This window comes from Choristoneura fumiferana, chromosome 6 (genome assembly GCF_025370935.1).
Source record: "Choristoneura fumiferana chromosome 6, NRCan_CFum_1, whole genome shotgun sequence".
Classification (NCBI taxonomy): domain Eukaryota; kingdom Metazoa; phylum Arthropoda; class Insecta; order Lepidoptera; family Tortricidae; genus Choristoneura; species Choristoneura fumiferana.
In genome coordinates, this window is record NC_133477.1 from 13,530,222 (window position 1) to 13,550,784 (window position 20,563).

At 36.4% G+C, this 20,563-nt stretch overlaps 1 protein-coding gene and 1 long non-coding RNA gene across 2 annotated transcripts; one reads left to right on the plus strand and one right to left on the minus strand.

The window, feature by feature from the left end:
* Positions 1–4,417: 4,417 nt before the first annotated feature.
* On the minus strand, positions 4,418–5,688 carry LOC141428665 (uncharacterized). The gene is made up of 2 exons (XM_074088673.1): positions 4,941–5,688; positions 4,418–4,841 (listed from the first exon to the last, which is right to left on the minus strand). Exons 1-2 carry the CDS (start codon positions 5,245–5,247, stop codon positions 4,552–4,554), a joined length of 597 nt encoding a protein of 198 aa, XP_073944774.1. The 5' UTR covers positions 5,248–5,688; the 3' UTR covers positions 4,418–4,551.
* A 7,506-nt stretch (positions 5,689–13,194) lies between these two features.
* On the plus strand, positions 13,195–15,286 carry LOC141428667 (uncharacterized). The gene is made up of 3 exons (XR_012451454.1): positions 13,195–13,677; positions 14,812–14,902; positions 15,203–15,286. It is a non-coding gene; the product is annotated as an uncharacterized lncRNA (long non-coding RNA).
* The last annotated feature ends 5,277 nt before the right edge of the window (positions 15,287–20,563 follow it).

The following is a 20,563-nucleotide window of genomic DNA, read 5'->3' on the forward strand; positions in this document are numbered from 1 at the left end:
ACTCCCAAGTAAGTACCCCGTATTTAATCATGAGTACGACTCGGATTTTTACTATGTAGACATTTTCCCTAGCGCATTTCCACATGTCCTGGAATAGAGAGCAAGCACGCCACGTCTACTCCCATTTGCTCCCGCGGATTTAAATGGGTACGCGACTGTACACGGGCGCTATTGTGGACTTTTTACAGTGCACCGACGAAGATTATAGCCGACGGCGTTGCTCGTAATAAGTACTTGCGCTATTTAGGTCAACACACACTTAGCGAGAACCGAGAGTGGTATAATTGTACCTACCTACGAAATACTGGCTGGCACAGTCCACCCAGGTTTTTCTGAAAAGCAAAAACTGACTCGCACAATACATACGAAAAGCTAGTTCAGTTGACAATATAAGTACAAGCATCTGCATTAATATCTGCCACAGCTAAACGTGCAAAAATATCTGATACGTCCTACCAGCCCTAGAAATAGAGTCGTATCAGATATTTATGCACGCTTTGCTGTATCATATATTAGTGCTGATGACTGTACATACACGTTCTGTCGTTGCATTAGAACAAGAAGTCAAATATGACCATACAAAAAATATTTCACGGAAAATCTGTTGACGAGACTAACAAATTCATAACTTTATACCTATACACAATTAAACTAAAATGTAGTCAAATCTTACAAAGAGCCAAATTCCTAACTGTATAGAGCCTTACTCTACAAGACAAGACCCAACTCCACGAACCCTTACTCTACAGAACTTTACTTACTCTATAAAATAAGTCAATCCATTTTTTGTTTTGTGTAATGCAGTAGTTCTATGTAACAGGCACCATAATTTTGGCCATTATGTAGAGTTAGTTAGGGGGTTGGCTCTTGATTGTAGTCTTGGTAACTGGGATTTTATATTTAATGTTTTTTCGATAGAAGTTTGAGAACACACACAAAACACACAAACCCATCTATCACCACCATCACACTACACTGACGCGTTTCGAACTCAACCAGAGCTCATCTTCAGAGTGACACAACCGTACACCATGCTACCAGTTGTTAGACTAACGAACCACAACCACCGTTTTAATTTATCACTGTAACTCCCCAAGTACCCACATATGTTTTATGAAACAAAACAAAACTACATTATTAATAAATTAAGTTAAGTTTATTTTTATTAATAGAATTGGTTTTGAGACGCGAGCTTTTTAAAACTAGTGACGAAGTGTACCTTAGCTTAATATATTTCTGAACGTAGACTGAAGGTGACATCGCAAAATTCCAGTGCTAATATCAATCAACTCTCACTTTTTTCCATGACAAGGTACACTTTCGATTATATAATGTATTCATCATCATATCAGCCGTAGGAGCTCCACTGTTCAGTTGGACATAAGGCTCCCCTCCACTAGACCTCCAGTTGCTTCGGTTGGAAGCAGACTGCATCCACTGTCTACCCGTGGCTTTAACCAGGTTAGGGATGTACGTTAAGATTCGATTTTTATAAAGATCGATTCAATTGGATACGATCTAGCAATTTTTTGAATCGATTCATTTCAATATGATCTACTACAAACGATTTGATTCATGAGTAAGGTGAATCGTATCCTTTAAATCGTATTCAGAGACAATATATTAATTTGTTATAAGTATTGAATATTTATTATCTCCAATTCTTAATGAAGACAGATCGACTATAAACGGATGCCGCAACAAGTTCACATTACTAGTCTGCATTGCTTATGTTACTAAGCGAAGTAAATAATAGATACGCAAAAATCAAAAACATGATGCGGATAGTTTAAAATTCAAATTCAAATTATTTATTCAGTAAATAGGCCGCAATGGGCACGTATTTTTTTTTAAACTACCAGCGCTTTCGGAAAGCATCATTGCCAAGAATAATGCGCCGCAAGAAACTTAAAAAAAGTTTTAATTGATTTTAATTATAGGTAGCTAAATTTATTTATCTTACATTGTTTATGCTGTACGTATCGTCCTGTGTGAATAATAGTGGTATGTTTATTGTGATTGTACCGATGGCTCCAACGATTGTATATATCAAATGTGTGGTCAGATTTAATACTTATTTAAAATGTGTTTTATTTTTAACATAAATACATGTTTTAAATCGATATTTGGTACGATACAAAATTTGTGAGATCAATTCAAGAGCATGCGATTCGATCTGTGGATCGTTTCAGAGGTTTACGATCCATTACGATTCAAAAAATCGATTCAAAGTGAAAAATCGTGCATCCCATCATCAGTCCTTCTCGCTGGTGGACATCCTACGCAGCGCTTGCCGATCCGAGGTCTTCATTCGCGAACCTTTCGGCCCCAACGGCCATCCGTTACGAAGTAAGTATTGCTTCATTGTCATCATCACCATCATTTTTATATGTTCTACTGCTGGACACAGATCTGTCATAACGCGAGGTCACGGGTTGTAACGCTCAGTGTGGATTGGAAGTTCACATATTATTAATAAACTGCTTGTGTGTGCCAAAAAGCTAATTCAAAATTTCAAATTAAATGGTCCGGGTTAAATTACATTGCCTTATGAACTACCTTATTAATTAATTAAGCACGTAAATTACACGTTTAAAGTTCCTAATGAAACAAACTCGAATTTCAAAACGGATGGACAGCAGAAATCCAAATAGTCACCACACACAATAGCCGGTAACTTAGAATCAACGAACACCAACTAACTCGTATCACAAAGCAAAACCAACGTTAGAATTCATTATAACAATTACTGATTCCCGCAAAGCTATACGTTTTACATGGGTCAGGATAATTAAATTCGATAGTTACAACAGCACCCTTACGGTACCTTTTTGTTGGGTTGCTCCGTGTAGCTATCTCTGATTCCATTCAATGGAGGTCCGGATCGAAAGGTTTATATTGAGCGTTACTCTGCCACTGCCGGATTTCTCCAGGGAAGAATCTATACTCCATAGACTTGAACTGATATGTTTCGTCTAGGCCCGCTTAGACTAAGGTTTAGAACAATAGCATACTTATTTCGTAGCTCCGCCTGATTGTGCTCGCCCTAGGGTGATTTAGAGAATTACTGCTCACAAACGTATGGTAAATCAAAGCATTCAAACTTTACGTACTAGCACAATGTCCGAGTAAGAGGTAGATACCGTAGGACTAGTTGGATACTGATCCACGTTGAAACGTCTTTTTAAAGAGATAGAGTATGATAACGCAATTGCCAAGTCATTATAGAAATGACGATGTGTAATATTGATACGGGCACTGTAAATATTGATAACAAAGTTATTGAATAGATCCCCCCATAGATATAACTAAAATAATCGAATTAATTTTACATGATATCCTCACAAGTTTGTACAGTGAAAAAACTGCGTTGCGAGACTTGGCATTTATTTTACATTTATGTTTTCAATGGATGCTGATGTTTTCTTGACTGAAATCTCAACAGATATGTAATCAGTATTTTAATACGGTATTTGACTATTTTGTATATGTTTTATAAATTAAAACTACACAATGCCTGTTATCGAATAGAAAAACAATTTTAAGCTACCTTTACAAATAACAAAGTTATAAAGGTTTGAAATTCAAGATTAGACAGAGAAAGACATACTGGAATGTGACGTCACACGCCAGTACCGCCATACTCGCTGCATAGAGAAAAGCGTTTGAGAAAGAGAAAGGTATATAGATTTTACGAAAAATCACTTTAAATCCAATTTTCAACCGATTTAAATTTTCTCTTCGCTAAACACTATCTGTTTATCTATATTTTCATAATAATATTAAGATATAGCAAAATCAGGAGTTGTCAAATACCGTATTTATTACACTCACGTTGTAAATGTTAGGTTCCTTGCCTCAACAGCAATTTGAATGATGAAAATTAATAAACACAAAAAAAAATATTTCGGTCATTCATTTTAGCTCATTGATATGGACCTCCGCAAAGCAACACCTGATGCAATAAATTGATGAAAATTAAAAATATTTATCAGTTTTCTGGTAACTGCTAAATATTTTTGACAGGAAACGAAGAAAACGAGACCCAAGCACCTTCTTTCAGAAGACTTTGAAGGTTCACTTAAAACGACTCCAAAAACCTAGAAAGATAGGGTGTTCCTACACCAAATATTACGATCGGCCGTTAAGAACTTTCTAAGATTGTCTTGTTGCGACAAATCATTGAAAATGACTTCTAAAAATGATCCTGCGTCTGACAGCGTGCCCGTAGTTAAGTTTTTTGTATCAATGAACCGAATCGAATAATTGGATCGCCTCTGTTCAAACACTTTGATGGCCGATAAAATAACACTGTGAAAAGGCATGTACGTTTCCGATACGTCTAACGGAGCTCCGGATTTCAGAGTTTAATTCCCACTGGTCTCGTGAGTTTCCCCTTTAGAATTGAAACTATGGATTCTTGGTAACACTTAACTTTAATGCAAGTTACATATACGGTCCATCGTTAAGATAAGAGACCAATAGAATTCATTGTATTTTGAACATCATATAACTTGATGTGAATGTTAATGACTTCGATATCAGCTAATTTCAATAGAAAAAATCGTCCTTTCGTTTTACGGCGTCAGCCTTGTCATTCAAAGCGAGATTGCCCTTCCCCTCAAACGCGTTTCGATTCTTCTCCACCAATGTTTTGACAAACCTGTAATAATGAATCAAACGATCACGTTCTTTCGTAATATTTCTCCTGTGTTTAGTTACGTATCTTTCGTAAAGTTCATCTGCGTCATTTAAATCATATAAATTAGTATTGGTTATTTCGATTCCATTATCTGATCGCAATAGTTCCTTGTTATCACCACCTTTATTTACTTTACTATCTGAAAGAAATATTAAACTAAATGGTGAATCTATTTCAACAGTTAAGTTAACTTAACATTAAAACTTAATCAAAGTAAATATCCCTTAACTTTACTCACAAGGCTTTAAATTTATGGAGTAACGGTGCCGAACTTCTGCGGGGTCCAAATCTGCATATTTATTCAACACATAAATTGTTATATTGTCTGTCGAATTTTCATTGAGAGCAGTTATTGTGTTTAAATTGTCAATAAAGTTCATGTAATGAGATTTCTCCACCTCAATATTATCATACGACTTCTTGTATTTTATTTTGTAGTCGATATACTTCTGTGTCGCATTTGCAAAATTATATAAAGCTTCGAGATTATGAATTAAAAACGTGAGTGTTAATACTGTCCGCAACATCGTTATTATCGTACCCATTTTCTTTGGGTTTCAAGATACAGTGTCGAAATCAATGAATGAAAATGCATTTTGTTAGTGCCGCGAATTGATTTTACGTGTACTGATACTGTTGTACTGATGGTCGAACAACTTTTAATCATAATTCACCACGGAAGAAATCCTCTTACATGAACACAAAGGCGATCCGATCCTATATAAATAAGTATTCATCGCGTAATCAGCTAATCTCGCGTGAAATACCGAATTCGAGTTCGACACGGTATAAGTGGCACGGAATTTACAGGCGTCTATATTAAATCTCCTGTTATCCGACATTGAATCGGGACAAAGGGAGAGATTTCGGGAAAGTTCTTGGCCGAACGAGGGAAATTTACATTACAAACAAAAAGAGAAAGGGAACTTCCCAGACGTGAAATTACAACCGTAAGGATCAGGGCAACATTCAGCCGGAGCATCGCGAAATATAGCCGAGGAGGGTATCGACTATCACATGTCTAAAAGGACTTTTATTTATCACTCGCTTTTAGCTCTCACATCCTGGTCTTTCCAAATAAAAGCATAGTCAATGAAATATTGACCGTGAAATCAATAAGCCGCCTTCACGCTCCCTTTGATGTTTATGATCCCCTTCGGGATATATTTTTATTGATATCTCGAGTAACAAAGACATGTAGGTACGTTATGTATTCCACTACAACAATACAATACAATGACTCTTTATTGTACACCAGAAATAGTAAGCGATACAGAAAACAGGTACACAGAATGAAAATTATAACCAATAGGCGGCCTCATTACTTATCAGTTGTAAATATTATTCATGGTTTTTAGGATTACGCAGGCCTCTGAACGTATGTAATTAAATTTAATATTCATGCGTTAACTAGATCCCGCTATCACTACCGAGGGTACGAATTAAATTTTGGCCCTTTGATCTAATATGATATTCCGGGCTGAACTCTAAATGCGTTAGGCCGGTAATCTCTCCATGCTCCATCTAGAGCCGTGTGATTAAAATTTCCCCTCATTACGAATACTATTAGCTGGGATTGCTCGAGATTAATTGCGTTCGATTCGTTTCGTTCCGAAGGTTATTCGATCAAGTCATCTCATTTAACGTTATACGGAATGCTCTTTTTAACCCTCGTGACTGTGCTCGATTGACCACGGTCTTGCATGAATAATTTCCAATAATTCTACTCCCCTTTCAAACGCCATCAAATCTCTGTGATTTATTGCTAAAATATCGGTAAGTAATCGAGATACCCGGAAAATCGTTACACGAATAAAAAATCGACTCGCATATTTTTGGGTATTTATAATTCGCGCGAAGGCAAATTCCGAGTCTGATTTAAAATACTTTCCATGAGGGACGATTGTGTAATGAGTGAACAACGCATTTTATATTCGCATAAAGGCTGCGCCGCCGTTCTCTTAACTCAATTTATTCAAAGCTTGTCATCCCTGTTTAGGTTATGATAATACTTAAATTCCGTGTGCTTTATTCTAAAATACGTTCCTTTAATCCTAATCACCTACCTTATAGGGCTATTATACGCATATAAAATCGTTCAGCCTTCATAATACGTGACTTTTTTCACAGATGAGAAGACACGAGCTGCCGACTAACACTCTATCGGAGCAAATTGATTTTCAAACAGGAAATATTGAAAATTTTCTAGACACAGCGGGGCGAGCGCCGCATCAACAGTGTATGTGCAATACCTACAAAATGAACGTTTGCTAAGTTGTTATGTATAGCTTGTTGACGTTTAATAATATTAAGCGAAGAAGTTAGCTTTTACTAGAAGACCGTTTTGTTTTTAATCTCTTGTTAGGTATGTGTTTTATTTACGGCAAATCACTTTAACTTGATCAATTATGTTTTTAATTCTTATTCAAAACTATTATATTATAAAATTTATTAGTTATAAAGAGTACCTAGTGTGAAAATGATAAACGTTAGGACAGTGATTTGAGGTTAATGAGCATTGCATCGGTCGTGGGCTGGCGAAGGTTTGACTCTTTCACTTTTAAAAGCGATGTTTGCTAAACCCTTGGTCGGCGTGAATGCCCATAGCTGAATCCCAAACAAAGTTGCCCGTATCAAATTAAGCGTTGATATATAGCTTACGTGATTAACCCTCGAATTTCGGAGCGGAATTACAGCAGTTTCAGACGTCGCCAGAACTTTTCTTTAGGTGATAAACGCTCTCGCAAATTGCCCACATTTATTCGACTCTGCAGGAAACCGCTGCTAATGTGGACCGAGAAGAATTCCTCTTTGTAAACCCATGCCTCTTATACACTCGTGTGAGCGCACAGCGCGCACTCATTCATACAACATTGAACTTTGTTCGACACTCGCGCCAAATGAATTGGGCTGAAATTAAAACGTTTTATTGCTCGCCGTCAGACCATCGGAACATTTCCGGCAGAATTTAAATTAAATCTGTCCAATTAAGATAATCGAGTAAACATCACGCTACATTGGATTCACTAGGTACATATTGTTTTGCAAACAATGTTGTCATAACACTAGGTCCTTACTGTACTGAAAATGTATTTCATCATTTTTTTTATCGTATCTTTTAAGCACAGCCGTTGGTTTAGGCGTGCCGGTAACCCGAGAGGCCAGGACTAAACCAGACATAATCTCAATATAATTAATGGCAACAAAATGACTATTCAGCAGTTGCCTTGCATTTCCTTTAAGTCACCTTCGCCTACTAACTTAAGCCGTTGAATAATCCCTGAGATCAAAGCGGTTTAAGCTATTAGGGTGACAAAACGAAAATAAAAAGAAATATTTTTAAATATTGTGAGAGCTAGAAAAGTATTGGGTCCAGCAAAAGTTTTTGTTTAAAATCAAAAATCGCTTGACCTTCTAGCTTTTTATATTTAAACGTATCTAATATATATCTAGGCAGGGGATGACCGAGACATGCGTTTATGGATTAATAAGACAAAGAGAAGGTCAGTGTAATGTCGTATTAGGAGTACAAAATGAATTACTCCACCGACAAGAGCTAGTATAGTCAACGTCATAAATAAGTGATCATTTCTGTACCTTGTCGCTTTCAGTCGTTACACAATTTCGTATGGCTTTTCAAACATGACGTTAAAGTGACAAGGTACAAAAGTGATCACTTATTTTTGACGTTGGCTGTACAAGTTGTAACAGACTAGACAAGAAATAGACGGTCCCCAGTTTCCTCGTTTATATTAATTCTGTGTGGTCATCCAGCACTTACATTCAAATGTGTGTGTACTATAATATCCCATTATTACATAAATACTATAATATCCCAGTCTAGTTTCGTTCCCTATTATTTACCTACAGCTCACGTCGGCGACGAGTATCAGCATCACTTTTCAGTTGTTCAAAAACAAAACTCTAGTTGGTAAGCAGGGTATTAACTAGTGTAAAATTTTACACGTGCCTTCCTGCATATTGTGAATCCACACATTTTGTACTTAGGTATTATTTTGTACGAAATTTAGACCGTTATTTCCGAGTTGTTTCTACATGTAGCTAATTCTACATGTAGTTAAGTTGCCTAAGTCATTGTAGAAATTTATACGTTATTAGCTGTTGCCCGCGACTCCGTCTGCGTAGAAGTATTTTTTTCCTCCGATATTTTAACGAGGCCTTAGCACACCAAATGTGACTAAAGCGTAGAAGTATGCAAAATAGTTTACGTCCTATTATCAGATCCCCTACCGAATACACAAAAATTTGGAGGGATTTGGTTGCAAGCACTGTGACACGAGAACTATTTCCTAGGCATATCGTGAAATGGCGCCATTTCATGATTGGCCAGTTTAAGCAGATTATGAAATTCCTAGGCATATCATTAAACGCCGCCATATCGGTTCTAGCACTTCGCCGGCCGCTGCCGCGGCACGCTCGCTTCGCTCGCTCGGCTCTATGACCTTTCAAGCAGAGGATCGTGGGCTCGCATCTTTTTCATGTGCGAAATTACCTATATTCGATATTTACCACGACCTTTACGGTGAAGGAAAACATCGTGAGGAAATCTTCATACCCTGCGTAGCAATTCAATGTGTGTGAAGTTCCCAATTATTTAAGACATTATACTGTAAAACATAATTTTTCCTTTAACGCGTGTCCAATTAAGCGGTATGGACCAAAAACATCCAGTTTAAGCGAGTTTAATGCAGTGCAGTATGAAATAACCCGGAGCTATTGACTGCCGGGACGTGTCAACGGTGGGGGTCGGTCGTTGCAGAAATTTGCAATTTCTCGAGCAAAATGTATTCCTGTGAAAAATTACATCGACGGGGGGCGCTGTCTTCGAAAAGTCACGTACTGGACTGTGATGGCTATCCAATGGTTATCAAGAAGACATAGATGCATTCTCAGCTGGAAGATATGAGTAACATTTAACTCTAGCTTCCCCCGTATTTACAACCAGTTTCGTTTAAGTGTACTTCGTTTCATTTGGTATTAAAAATTAAATGGTTATGTTGGCATATATTTTTAATAAAACGAAGATGTTGCTGCAAATTGTGTTAACTTCTACATTTAAGTGTGGCCAGTACGATCGCCGCTGATCGCATTTTCATACAAAAGTAATTTCGTTCTAATTTGCAAACAACACACTGAAACAAAATAAAATTGTACGACTATAATGGGAGCAGCTATTTTGATGTTTATAGTTTTCGTTCGTATTCAATGTCACAGAATAAAATCACATTAATTTTAAGTTTTCTATGAGAAATGGAAATTCGTTAATGTTTTTTTTTCGTTACATTTTATTTGGACCAAAACAAGTTTAAACATCGTAATGGCTGCTCCCATTATAGTTGCAAAGTTGCGTTTTGATCTGTAGTGCTGCTTGTAAATTAGAACGAAACTACGTTTGTATGGGTACGCGAGCGTCCAGGGGACTCTTAAGACTTTTATTAAGTTTCTCAGACTAATAAGTGAGTATCATTAGTCTTTCACTTCGAAGATTATTAAAAAACAAGCACGAGTTTGACCGTTAAATTTTTAATGAAATGTTACTAGTTACTTCAATCAATCGTATGGGTTATTGAAGTAGTTCGAGATTTAATAGTTCGAGAACGCGTTTTCCCAGAAATACGTTTTTTTTATTTTTGTTTCGGAATGGGCTTCACGTCTTGTTATTTGTTTTATTACAGTTAATAAGATTACTTTTGTCAAAACAAAGAGCCATTTTATTCAACATAAACAATGGCGGTCAGCGAATAGTCCTCATTGTCTGTATCTAATTAATAATTAATCTAAATTTAGGAAAGTTATCTTTCTAATTTTCTGCCCATTACATGGGGCTCTTTACTGACCTGTTACTGGTGAGGTCGGTAAAATGGTATACAAAGCTACTAAAGCAAAATTCAAATTGAACAGTAAATTAATTATTTTATTTAAAATCTAATCAAGTAGACATTTTGGCATATAATAAATTAACCTAAGGTGGCTACTAACTAAATCTCTAAGCTTTGCAAGTTACCGAGGTAGTAGTCGATCAAAATTGAACATTGAATATTATTTTATTGTTTGAAGGAAGGCGCAGCGCACATGCGCGACACACACTTGGCCTTTTTTAACCCCCGACGCAAAAAGAGGGGCGTTATATAAGTTTGACCGCTAAGTGTGTCTGTTTGTCTGTATGTCTGCGTGTCTGTGTGTCTGTCTGTCTGTCCGAATATTGAACTTTGATGTGACAAAGTCGGGGGTTTTCCAACTTTTTGTTTGTAAGGTTAGGTTATTTAGATTTCGTCTACAACGCTTCAAGTTGTAATTTATTTGAGAATAAATACTTTTAAAAAGTACACAGGTATGCTTTTGTTTTGCAGCAATTTGGCTGATCCACCCGTTAGTCCCGTTAGGAGGTAAATTCATTGGAACATCTTTATCTCTATAATAACAGTGACTATGTTGTCTAAACTTCTACTAAACAAGTACCTATCTATTCGTTGGTTTATATTAATAAGCTACCTGTGTGTCTCGTAGACATGTTACGTCTATTTATGTATACTGCCTGTTTCAGAGAATATGACGGCTCGTGTTATCTAGCACTGCTACTCAGGAGAAAATAGACTCGTCTTTATTACTAACATGGAACAATTGACGTTCGCTATTTCAGTATCAAAATACCAATATCTTTGTGCAGAAGATTATATAAAGCAAAGATAATATCAACGCCAAAATGTTTCAATGGAATAGCTCGTGATTTACATACATGTAGATATAAAACGATTAAAGACGGATATGTATGAGAGAAAACTACAATCAATCAAAGATCGTATTATAAAATCCTGCCCAAACGGTAATTCTGCATGTCATTCCTAAAGATGTGCAGTTAAAATATAGCGTTGCGCATCCATTTAATCCCATTTGGTCTCCAGTAGGACGCAATAAATCATGTAGAACTAAATCTTTGGTCGAATATTCGCGGCGAGTTCAAGCAACCGATCCGTGCACGGATTAGGTTTCTCCATTTCCAATAGAACAAAAGAATGTCTTCAAGCGTTGTTAGTCTCTGGCATTTTGAAAGCTTTCTCCTTTTGCTGCAACTCGAGCATGAGTATACGTGTCCGCGTTATTACGGTTTTCTTTTGTTTCTAGTAGTTATTATTCCAGATTCATGCACGAATCTCACTAAGCAAGAATGCTTTGAGAGTATCGACAAAGAGATAGCACAATATTTTATATTGAATGCTCGCGACGAGAGCTTAGGTTTCCAGCTCGAGTAGATATCTCTCGTGACGTGACCTAAATAGTTGTCAAACAAATTCTATTGTTTATCTTCGCGCAAACAATGTACGCGCAAATGCGATCGCACTTGACCCACATTCCTTATAACTTCCTTAACATTCCTTAACTTTCTGGCAACCCTTAGGAAATTTTTGACAGCAACTTGGTATAATAGGCAGTCATTATAGAACTCATAATAGCTCACTTCACTACGAGCAGGATATTGAGCTCTCCAACTTTTGCGTCAACAAAGCAGTTTGATGTAGTTCCTTCAAGTTAGACAAGCAGAGGCTCCCGATATTTATGACAACTTCCTCGGTTGAATACAAACATAAAGTTCAAAACTAGCTTAACCCTTCGGGAGAACTCTCATCTGAGCGGAAATCCCAACAATTTAGTCTATGAAATTGAATGGTTCTGATGGAACTTTAAAGTGATATGCATAACATTTATTTAAGACTTCTGAGGTGTTGGCATAGTTGAGTCTAGAGATCATTCACGTATGAATTCTAATACATGTACATTTTTTAACGGGGATAGTCTAAAGAACTGTCTCAGTATTTACATTATATAAATAAAACAAAGTTTGTTGAAAAAAAATATCATTTTCTTATTAAGAATATTAAGCTTTGATGATTGATGAACAAACAAGGTAAAAGAAAAATAAACATTAGCTAAATAGATATTTTCAATATATCTTGTCTTCATAATCAATTAACTTAAACATATCTATAACTTTGATTCTTTTTGGACGTTTTGAAAATATATCCACTTTGCCTTTTTTCGACTGTCCCAATTTCATTCTGTCCTCATCAGTGTAATCCGCGTATTTATTCACTTTAAGTTTTAGTGAACCCGGCTGAGCGTTGTTATTATTAACAGTTTTCAATGTTTTCAAAAATGCTTCGTATCTAATTTGTTTTTCTTTGTCCGTACGAAAATTTCTTCCGTACTTCTTAATAAATTCATCATAAAGTGAGGGTGCTTGTTCCAAATTGTAGTGAAAAGGAAATCTCAGCTCCAAGCCATCAAACGCGGCCACAGCAGCCAGTAATTCTAATACAAGTAAAATGCAAAAGTATCCCATTAGATAATAATATTATTACTTACACGTGCTTCACTGTCTTGCAATATCTTGTGCTATGAGCTTGTTATTAAGATACCATTCATGAGATTCAAGCGCGAAATTTCTATTAAAGATGTAATTTCATACTGGTGGTGTCGTAGGTGGCGGCAATGGAATGCGTTTGGATTTTAATCAAGTACTCGGTAGCTACGCGTCGGCGCGTCTCTACTGCGTTTTACATTTTTCATATACCTACTCGTAATTATAATGTATGTATGTATGTATGTAAACTCTTTATTGTACAAAAGAAAAGAAACAAAACACAATAACAAAAACATAATAACAACAAAACATAACATAATATTACATAGAATACCTACACAATATCTTTATAGGTATATCGCGTAGATTCTTTTTGGGGGTCTGTTCCTCAAAAGGAAAAACATTACTTATAGAATCTGTTTACCCATGAATCGCCGACGAACGTTTACTTTAATCGAAAATCACTTCAATGACGTTTCACTTAATTTTCACTACATCAACAATTTATTTCGATGAACAGTCGATACAAGTAACTAATTTGAGGACACGGACTTTTAGATAGTACATGTGTTATTTCATCAATGAATCATATTGCGTAAGTACCTACGTTTCTTAATTTACGTTTTTTTTCTTGCTTTTAAATTGAAACTATCAGTGTAAGAGACCGACACATTTGGCTAGGTTTTTTTTTATATAAATGGAACTAAAGAACCAGCAGATTCAATCGATTTGTCATTGCCTTTCTTCCAGGAATGTAATTGCCCACCTGGTCCTTTATACTTCGGGCCTGGTTCGACCCTTTCCATGTCACAGCGGGATCCGGGTCGGACGGACCTGCCGTAGTTTTAAATAAAAACTTCAGCTTTTTGTAATCATTGTAACCGAACGTTACTCATTTTGTACTTGTTACTATCTATTAAAGGTCAGGTTAACTGAAATCTACCATTTTTGATACTACTTTACCTATACATTCACATCTTTTTGGTTGGATAAAAATATTATGTTGTAGTTTAATAAAGCATTTTTGTTTATTTAACGGTTCAAAATAGGATAAGTACAATTAACTTTAAATATGATTCGCACTGTCAGCGTTCATCTACCATTATCTCTCATATGTCGATTTGTAGATTTTTAAAGTACAACGGCAAAACCTAAATTGCCCTCCGATGGAACCATATTTGAAAAAAAAAAAGACTATTTATCCTAACTACTTCATTTTAACCCTAAAATTGGCACCGTATCTAATAACTATGTATTTAAGATAGGTACATAATTTTAGATTATCTTTTTGTGTTTTTTTTTATGTTATTTTTGTTAGCTCTACAAGAATCCAACGACAACCTTGAATTGAGTACACTTGTCTCAACTTGCCAAGTTTAGGGTATCCGGAAACATGTATTTATGTTTTATTGGTTTTTCATTTTATAACAAACCAATCCTTTCTCACAAACTTATCGAAAAATAAATAATATCATTTATGAAAATACATATGGTTTCATTTTCTTAATCACGAAAAAATATCCATGTCTCGGTTGTTTTTCGCAAATAATGTTTATATCACCTCAAGGAAGGGGGGTTCCTCTTGAATATTTCTACATCCGAATAACCTGGATCTTACATGATATCAAAATGAATTAATGCAGGTACCGGAATACAAATTTTAACACGGAATGTGTTGGAATCACTGTTTGAATAGGAGCCTTCATTACATCTCAGCTTTGCTTCACAGATGAGGATTTCGGCAAATAAATGGATACAAATGGAACGCTGTAGATGCTGATGCCTGCCGGTTGTGTCTAGAATACGGGCTGCGAGACAAGGTTGTATACGTATGTAGATACATAGATAACTGGTTACACTATCCGGGATGCCTATATATAATTATCTGCCTGTACATAAGCCAAGGACTTAGTACCATTATTATCATCATTTCTGCCTACACAGAGGGTGGAAACAATGGTGGGCATGGGATAAACTGCCATAAATCATTTAGTTATCTCATTTTTAACCGACTTCAAAAAAGAAGAAGGATATCAATTCGGTTGTATTTTTTTATGTCTGTTACTTCAGAACTCCGTCATTTATGACCCGATTTGAATTTTTTTTTTGCGTTCGTCTAGGAATGTCTTCAATTAGGTCCCATAAGCACCAAATCAGGATCTGATGATTGGATCCTAAGGAAACCGAGGGAACTCTTCAAATGTTGTAGGGACACCTACGTATGGTAATTTTGATATATTTAGCAACAACTCGTGCATTTGCTTTTGAAAATCATCATTTGGTGAAGTGGAACTGATGATGAAGACCACAGTTGACCATCGGAGTTACTACTCAATAACAAGTATTTCACGGGTTGAATTTCAATTACTTTAACACAGTTGCTAAGCAATTTATGATTCTCGTAATGCATATGGTGAAATGGAATTGGTGGTGAAGCACCAGGAATCCTCAATAATGAAAGTCTCTGCATCGGAAAAAGCAATCTATTGTAAAAGGTGACAAGCAGTTGACATCTAACTATTGTATCTTAGTTTATTTACACTAAAAAGCGTGAAAAAAAAATTATAACAAAAAATTGAACCGACTAAAAAAAACCATGAAAATAACTTTTTACCAGTCTGAAGTCGGTGCCTCAGCACGAGCCAGCAGGAGTGATTGAAGCCCAATATGTATATATAATATGTTACAATATGCTGATGTAATATGTATATATAATATGTTACAATATGCTGATGTAATATGTAGTGCGTAGGTGAGGTAGGCGACTATAGGTCCACTCTTGCTGGCTCGTGCTGAGGCACCGACTTCAGACTAGTATAAAATTATTTTCATGGTTTGTTGTAGTCGGTTCAATTTTTTGTTATACAATTTTTCTTTCTTCTTATTAGTAGCTATGTAGTTAAGGTTTGCTTTAAGGTTGTCTTATTTTTAATTGTATTTTTTTTGCTGTAAAGAATTTTGCCAAATTACATTCTTTTAAAGAACTATTGAACCTTGCATTGTGCATTAAATACTTAAATACAAATAAAACCCATGCATGACTCGAGTACGAACGTTCATATTCATTACATAAATCTCTACCCCTACCAAGATTCGAACCTTCTTAGGTTCTTAGTAAGATCTGTTTTTTTACAGTTCGGTTTAGTTTTATATCGTCATCTTGGAACAGTCTTGGATATTTTTACAGCCATCGCTATAAGTATTATATTTTGCAACAGACTATAAATAGTTACGTTCAATAAAAGAGATAGGAAGCCGTAACATTGTAAATTTTATAACAGCATCGAATAAAAGTTAAAATGCTTAAAGTATGCGAAGATATCCTTTTAAGTTGGTCCAATTTCTTTGAAAAAGGGATGTCACCCTTAAATTTTCTTTAACTTTACGAGTTAGGAAGTGGTGAAACTGCTTGGTTTGTCGGGTCACCCCGCCTGGCGTAATGGCCGCTGGCCCATCCCTTTCGCTGTACCTGTGTCTCCTGAGGGAACAACTCAACATTGCCATCTAATGCCGACTTTACAATCTACACCTTGGAATAAACCTAGCAGTTTCATCTCGTTCCTCTAGTGGGAGAAAAACGAAATAAGCCAGGGGCGGTGAACATTTTTGGGCGGATAAACAGTTTTTAAAAAGAAAAACCGACAACCAGCCGGACTCGGTTTCAGCTCGATAACTCCACACGTTCGTGAAAGGTTTTGACAGATGGACAGACAGACAACAAAGTGGTCCTATCATATAAGAATTCTATTTGTTCTTTTTGAGGTAGGTACCTACGGGACGTGCCGTCACAGAATATTTTTAAAAAGGCGACTCGCGATCTTAGTCTAGGGTACTTTTATGACCACGGTCGCTGCAATGTAGCCGAAACGTGGAGAAACATTATTATCTTTTCGACATCATTTTATAAGAGATCACAGGAATCATCACGAAATTACTCTAGCTAAGTAATTAAATATTAAAATAATGTTACCAACCAACCAAGTAAATAATTCGTTGATTACTGGGCTACTGGCGTGCCCGAATTATTTTGTCGCATGCAATTGGTGCGCCATCCCTGACATAGACAAATCGACTGTTTAGTAGTTCTAAACGTTGCATCGTTGTCAGCTCACGTATTTACTTGAATGCAATCCTGCAGAGATCCCCATAGGGATGCCGCAGAATTTTGCCAGGACACGTTTGCTTATACCTATTATAGTTAAGTAAACTCCGGCCTGTACAAGGCCCGCTGTAGAGCACAGGCCTCTTCTCAGAAAAAGAGTGCGGTTTGGGAACTTCACATGCACCATAATTTTCCTTCGCAAACGCTTGCCGGCTTTCTAAAGAAGTTTTCTTAAATGGAATTTCGTACACAAATTTTCAAAAATTTAGTGGCGCGAGCCCGGGTTTGAACCAAGATTCTTTGCTTTAGTAGCCATAGGTCAAAGTACTAGGCTACCAGTTTTTTTACAGCTAAGTACTGAAGGATATCCTGATCTGGAGTAGGGTCCTGGTATTGAGGAGCAGTATAAAAACACGTCCGTCCACTATTGCGTTTATTTCAAAGAGAAAGAAACAAACTACCTCACAAATAAAATATCAAAATAATCTAAAACTACCTCATACATTACAACAACAAGTACCTACAGCCAAAACCTCGCCAGGCTTTGTCAATATAAGACCATTGTAACCGTATTCTGGCAAATAAATTAATTTGATTGATTGATTGGTCAAACAATTTCATCCAAGACACCAAGAATCAAGTCGTTACGTTCTTATAAAATACTAGCTGACCCGGCAGACGTCGTCCTGCCCGGAAAAGCAGCGCCAGAATAAATAAGATAGGTATTTAAATTGTATTAATTTTGCGAATCCACAATTATATCTAACGATTCTACCGTTGAGTCATCATTTTTGGAAATATTTCTGGTATATGTATATATATGGTAACAGTTTAATAATGACCAATCGAAGAATAACTTCACCATTGTGCATATTTGCACAAACTGATACAAACGTATCTACGTGCGTACTCGAACTTATGTATTTATCATAAATAGGATACCTAATCATCAAATTTCACAACTCTTGGCTTGCAAAAAGTGGAACTAAAGTTTTAAAACGCATAGCTAACTAATAAAATAAAATATCTCGGTTAACACCCTCGTTCTAACTTGATGTAACTTTCTTGGAGTCGAAATCAAGCTCTCCAAATTTGGCAACCCGAGAGGCCGAGATTGTTAACTTTTCTCAGCGCTTTGGATTATGAAGAGGTGCTTTGGGCAGAATTATGTTATGACTTACCTCAACTGCTTGTTTTAGTAAGTAGGTTACTCGATGGATTTTTCGTTAACTAATTATATGTAGGTCTTAGTAGGTAGTAGGTAACCTACCTACAATACCTCAGTAGTTACATCACCTTTTAAAGTTACGAAATGACTTAAAATGCACTTACTATACAAACAATAATACAATTCGTACATGCAATGTGGTAGTCTTTTTATGATGATCCCTTTACTCTTGACTCTACCGTAATTATTTAAATTTTATTTCCTGAAGTTGAAACCGTGACAGCTATTCTAACAAATACTTAACTATCCACATCACCTATTACAAGAAAGTGTCGCTAATTTAAGGCTCTCGCGGTCTACTATTCTTCCTTAATAATCCTATACTATTCTTATCCTTACTTCCATAATAATATTATAAATACGAAAGTAACTCTGTCTGTCTGTCTGTCTCCTGCCTCTTCACGTGAACCCATTTAAATGAAATGTGGTAGGTACTTAGGTATATAGTTACTAGGGTTGTAACGGAACTTCACCTCCGCCTCCGCCTCCGCAATTTTTTTTGCGGAGTTATAACGGAGGTTTATTTCTCATTTCATTATCTCGGCGCGCAGCGGGAATGCGGTCGGGGTGGGGGCGGGCGATGTCAAATAACACACGACAAGAATCAACCTTTCTCGTTACTTGGACGTACGAAATTGTAATGTATATGTTTGATTGACCCGCGATTTTTTTAAGTGATTTTGTATGAAGTAATTGTTTATTTAAGTCACATGTACGATGACGCCGAAAACAAGTGAGATTTGGCAGTTTTTTTAGAAATTTTAAAGATTTTTGAGTTGAATAAAGCATAAAGTACTATTTTTTCCACATCCACGGGGGCGAAACTTGTCGCCTCCGCATCCGCTCCGCCTCCGCTAAGAAGGCCTCCGTTACAACCCTAATAGTTAATAGTTACATATGAACGCTGGGAAGGACTTAGGATACTTTTTATACCGGAAAATTTCATAGTTCCCACCGATAGCGATAAACGAATTCTTGGCAGAAGTCGCGGGGAAAAGCTATAGTATAGAGTATTCAAATAATGCTTCTGGGTTTAAATGTGTCCATAAGCGACGGCAATTACTTTGCTACAGGCAAGCTAGTTTTTTTATTTTACTATCTTCGATTTCCCGATGTTGTCATACTCATATGCCGTTTACTGAAGCATTTGGCAAGTATGCCACAGAATAACAACGCCTATCGCCAACAGCCTAATCCAAGCAAAGGTTGGATATTGAACGTGACAGTACGCATAATTTTTCTAGGATACGACAATCTCGCTTATCGTTTGTGGAAGCGTTTGTCCTTTCCAATAAACGACTGAAGTCGTAACTGCGTCTCGAAACCACTTCAGATTTTACAAGAGGTATCCGATATTTTGGAGTGGTGCTTTGTGCTCGCTCGCGCACAATCTATCGAGAGCGCATAACCGGTTGTGCCGAAGAATAGTATTGTAAGGCTGCAACATGGCAATCACATACTATGTTGGCGTTGCATTACCTACAGGTTCTCAAATGATAAATTATTTACGGCACGTGCTTCTCCTTTTTCCAAGAAAGTTAATTTGATCGACTATTTCAGAGTTTACAATACCTACATGAATAACAATGGTCATTTATCATGTAAGATGCCTATTAAAAAAGAAGCTGAAAGAAGCAGGGGTTTGAAACACTAAAAGTACCCAATATAATTTTTTACTTTTATTAAGAGTTATTATCTAGGATGAAGTAATACGAGTAGGAGAAAAAATACTTAGGTACTTACCTCATACTAAGGTACCTCGTTGTAAGAAATCGTTCTCGTTACAAGTTTTCCAGCTTACCCATGTGCCAATACTTCGATTTTTTCAGTATCAAAAGCAGGTAAGGCATATTGCTTGACTTATCTGTCTGTAATAGGTATTTTAATAATGAAAATCCCTTTCTCTTTTAACAAAGAACAAGTAACAATGGAATAACAATGGGATATATTGCTGTGGATCTATAGACAGATTTGTAATAAGTACACGTTTTTCAATTAAAATAATGAATAGGTACCCGTTAATTTCGCAACAAATTTTTGGCAACCTGATGCATTTCGCAACTTTTCATATCGCAAACTCTAAAACTGTAAATATATCAGGATTTCTTTTAGGGCATCATGTAAAACCCTTTAGGTTAGGTCAGGTTAGTT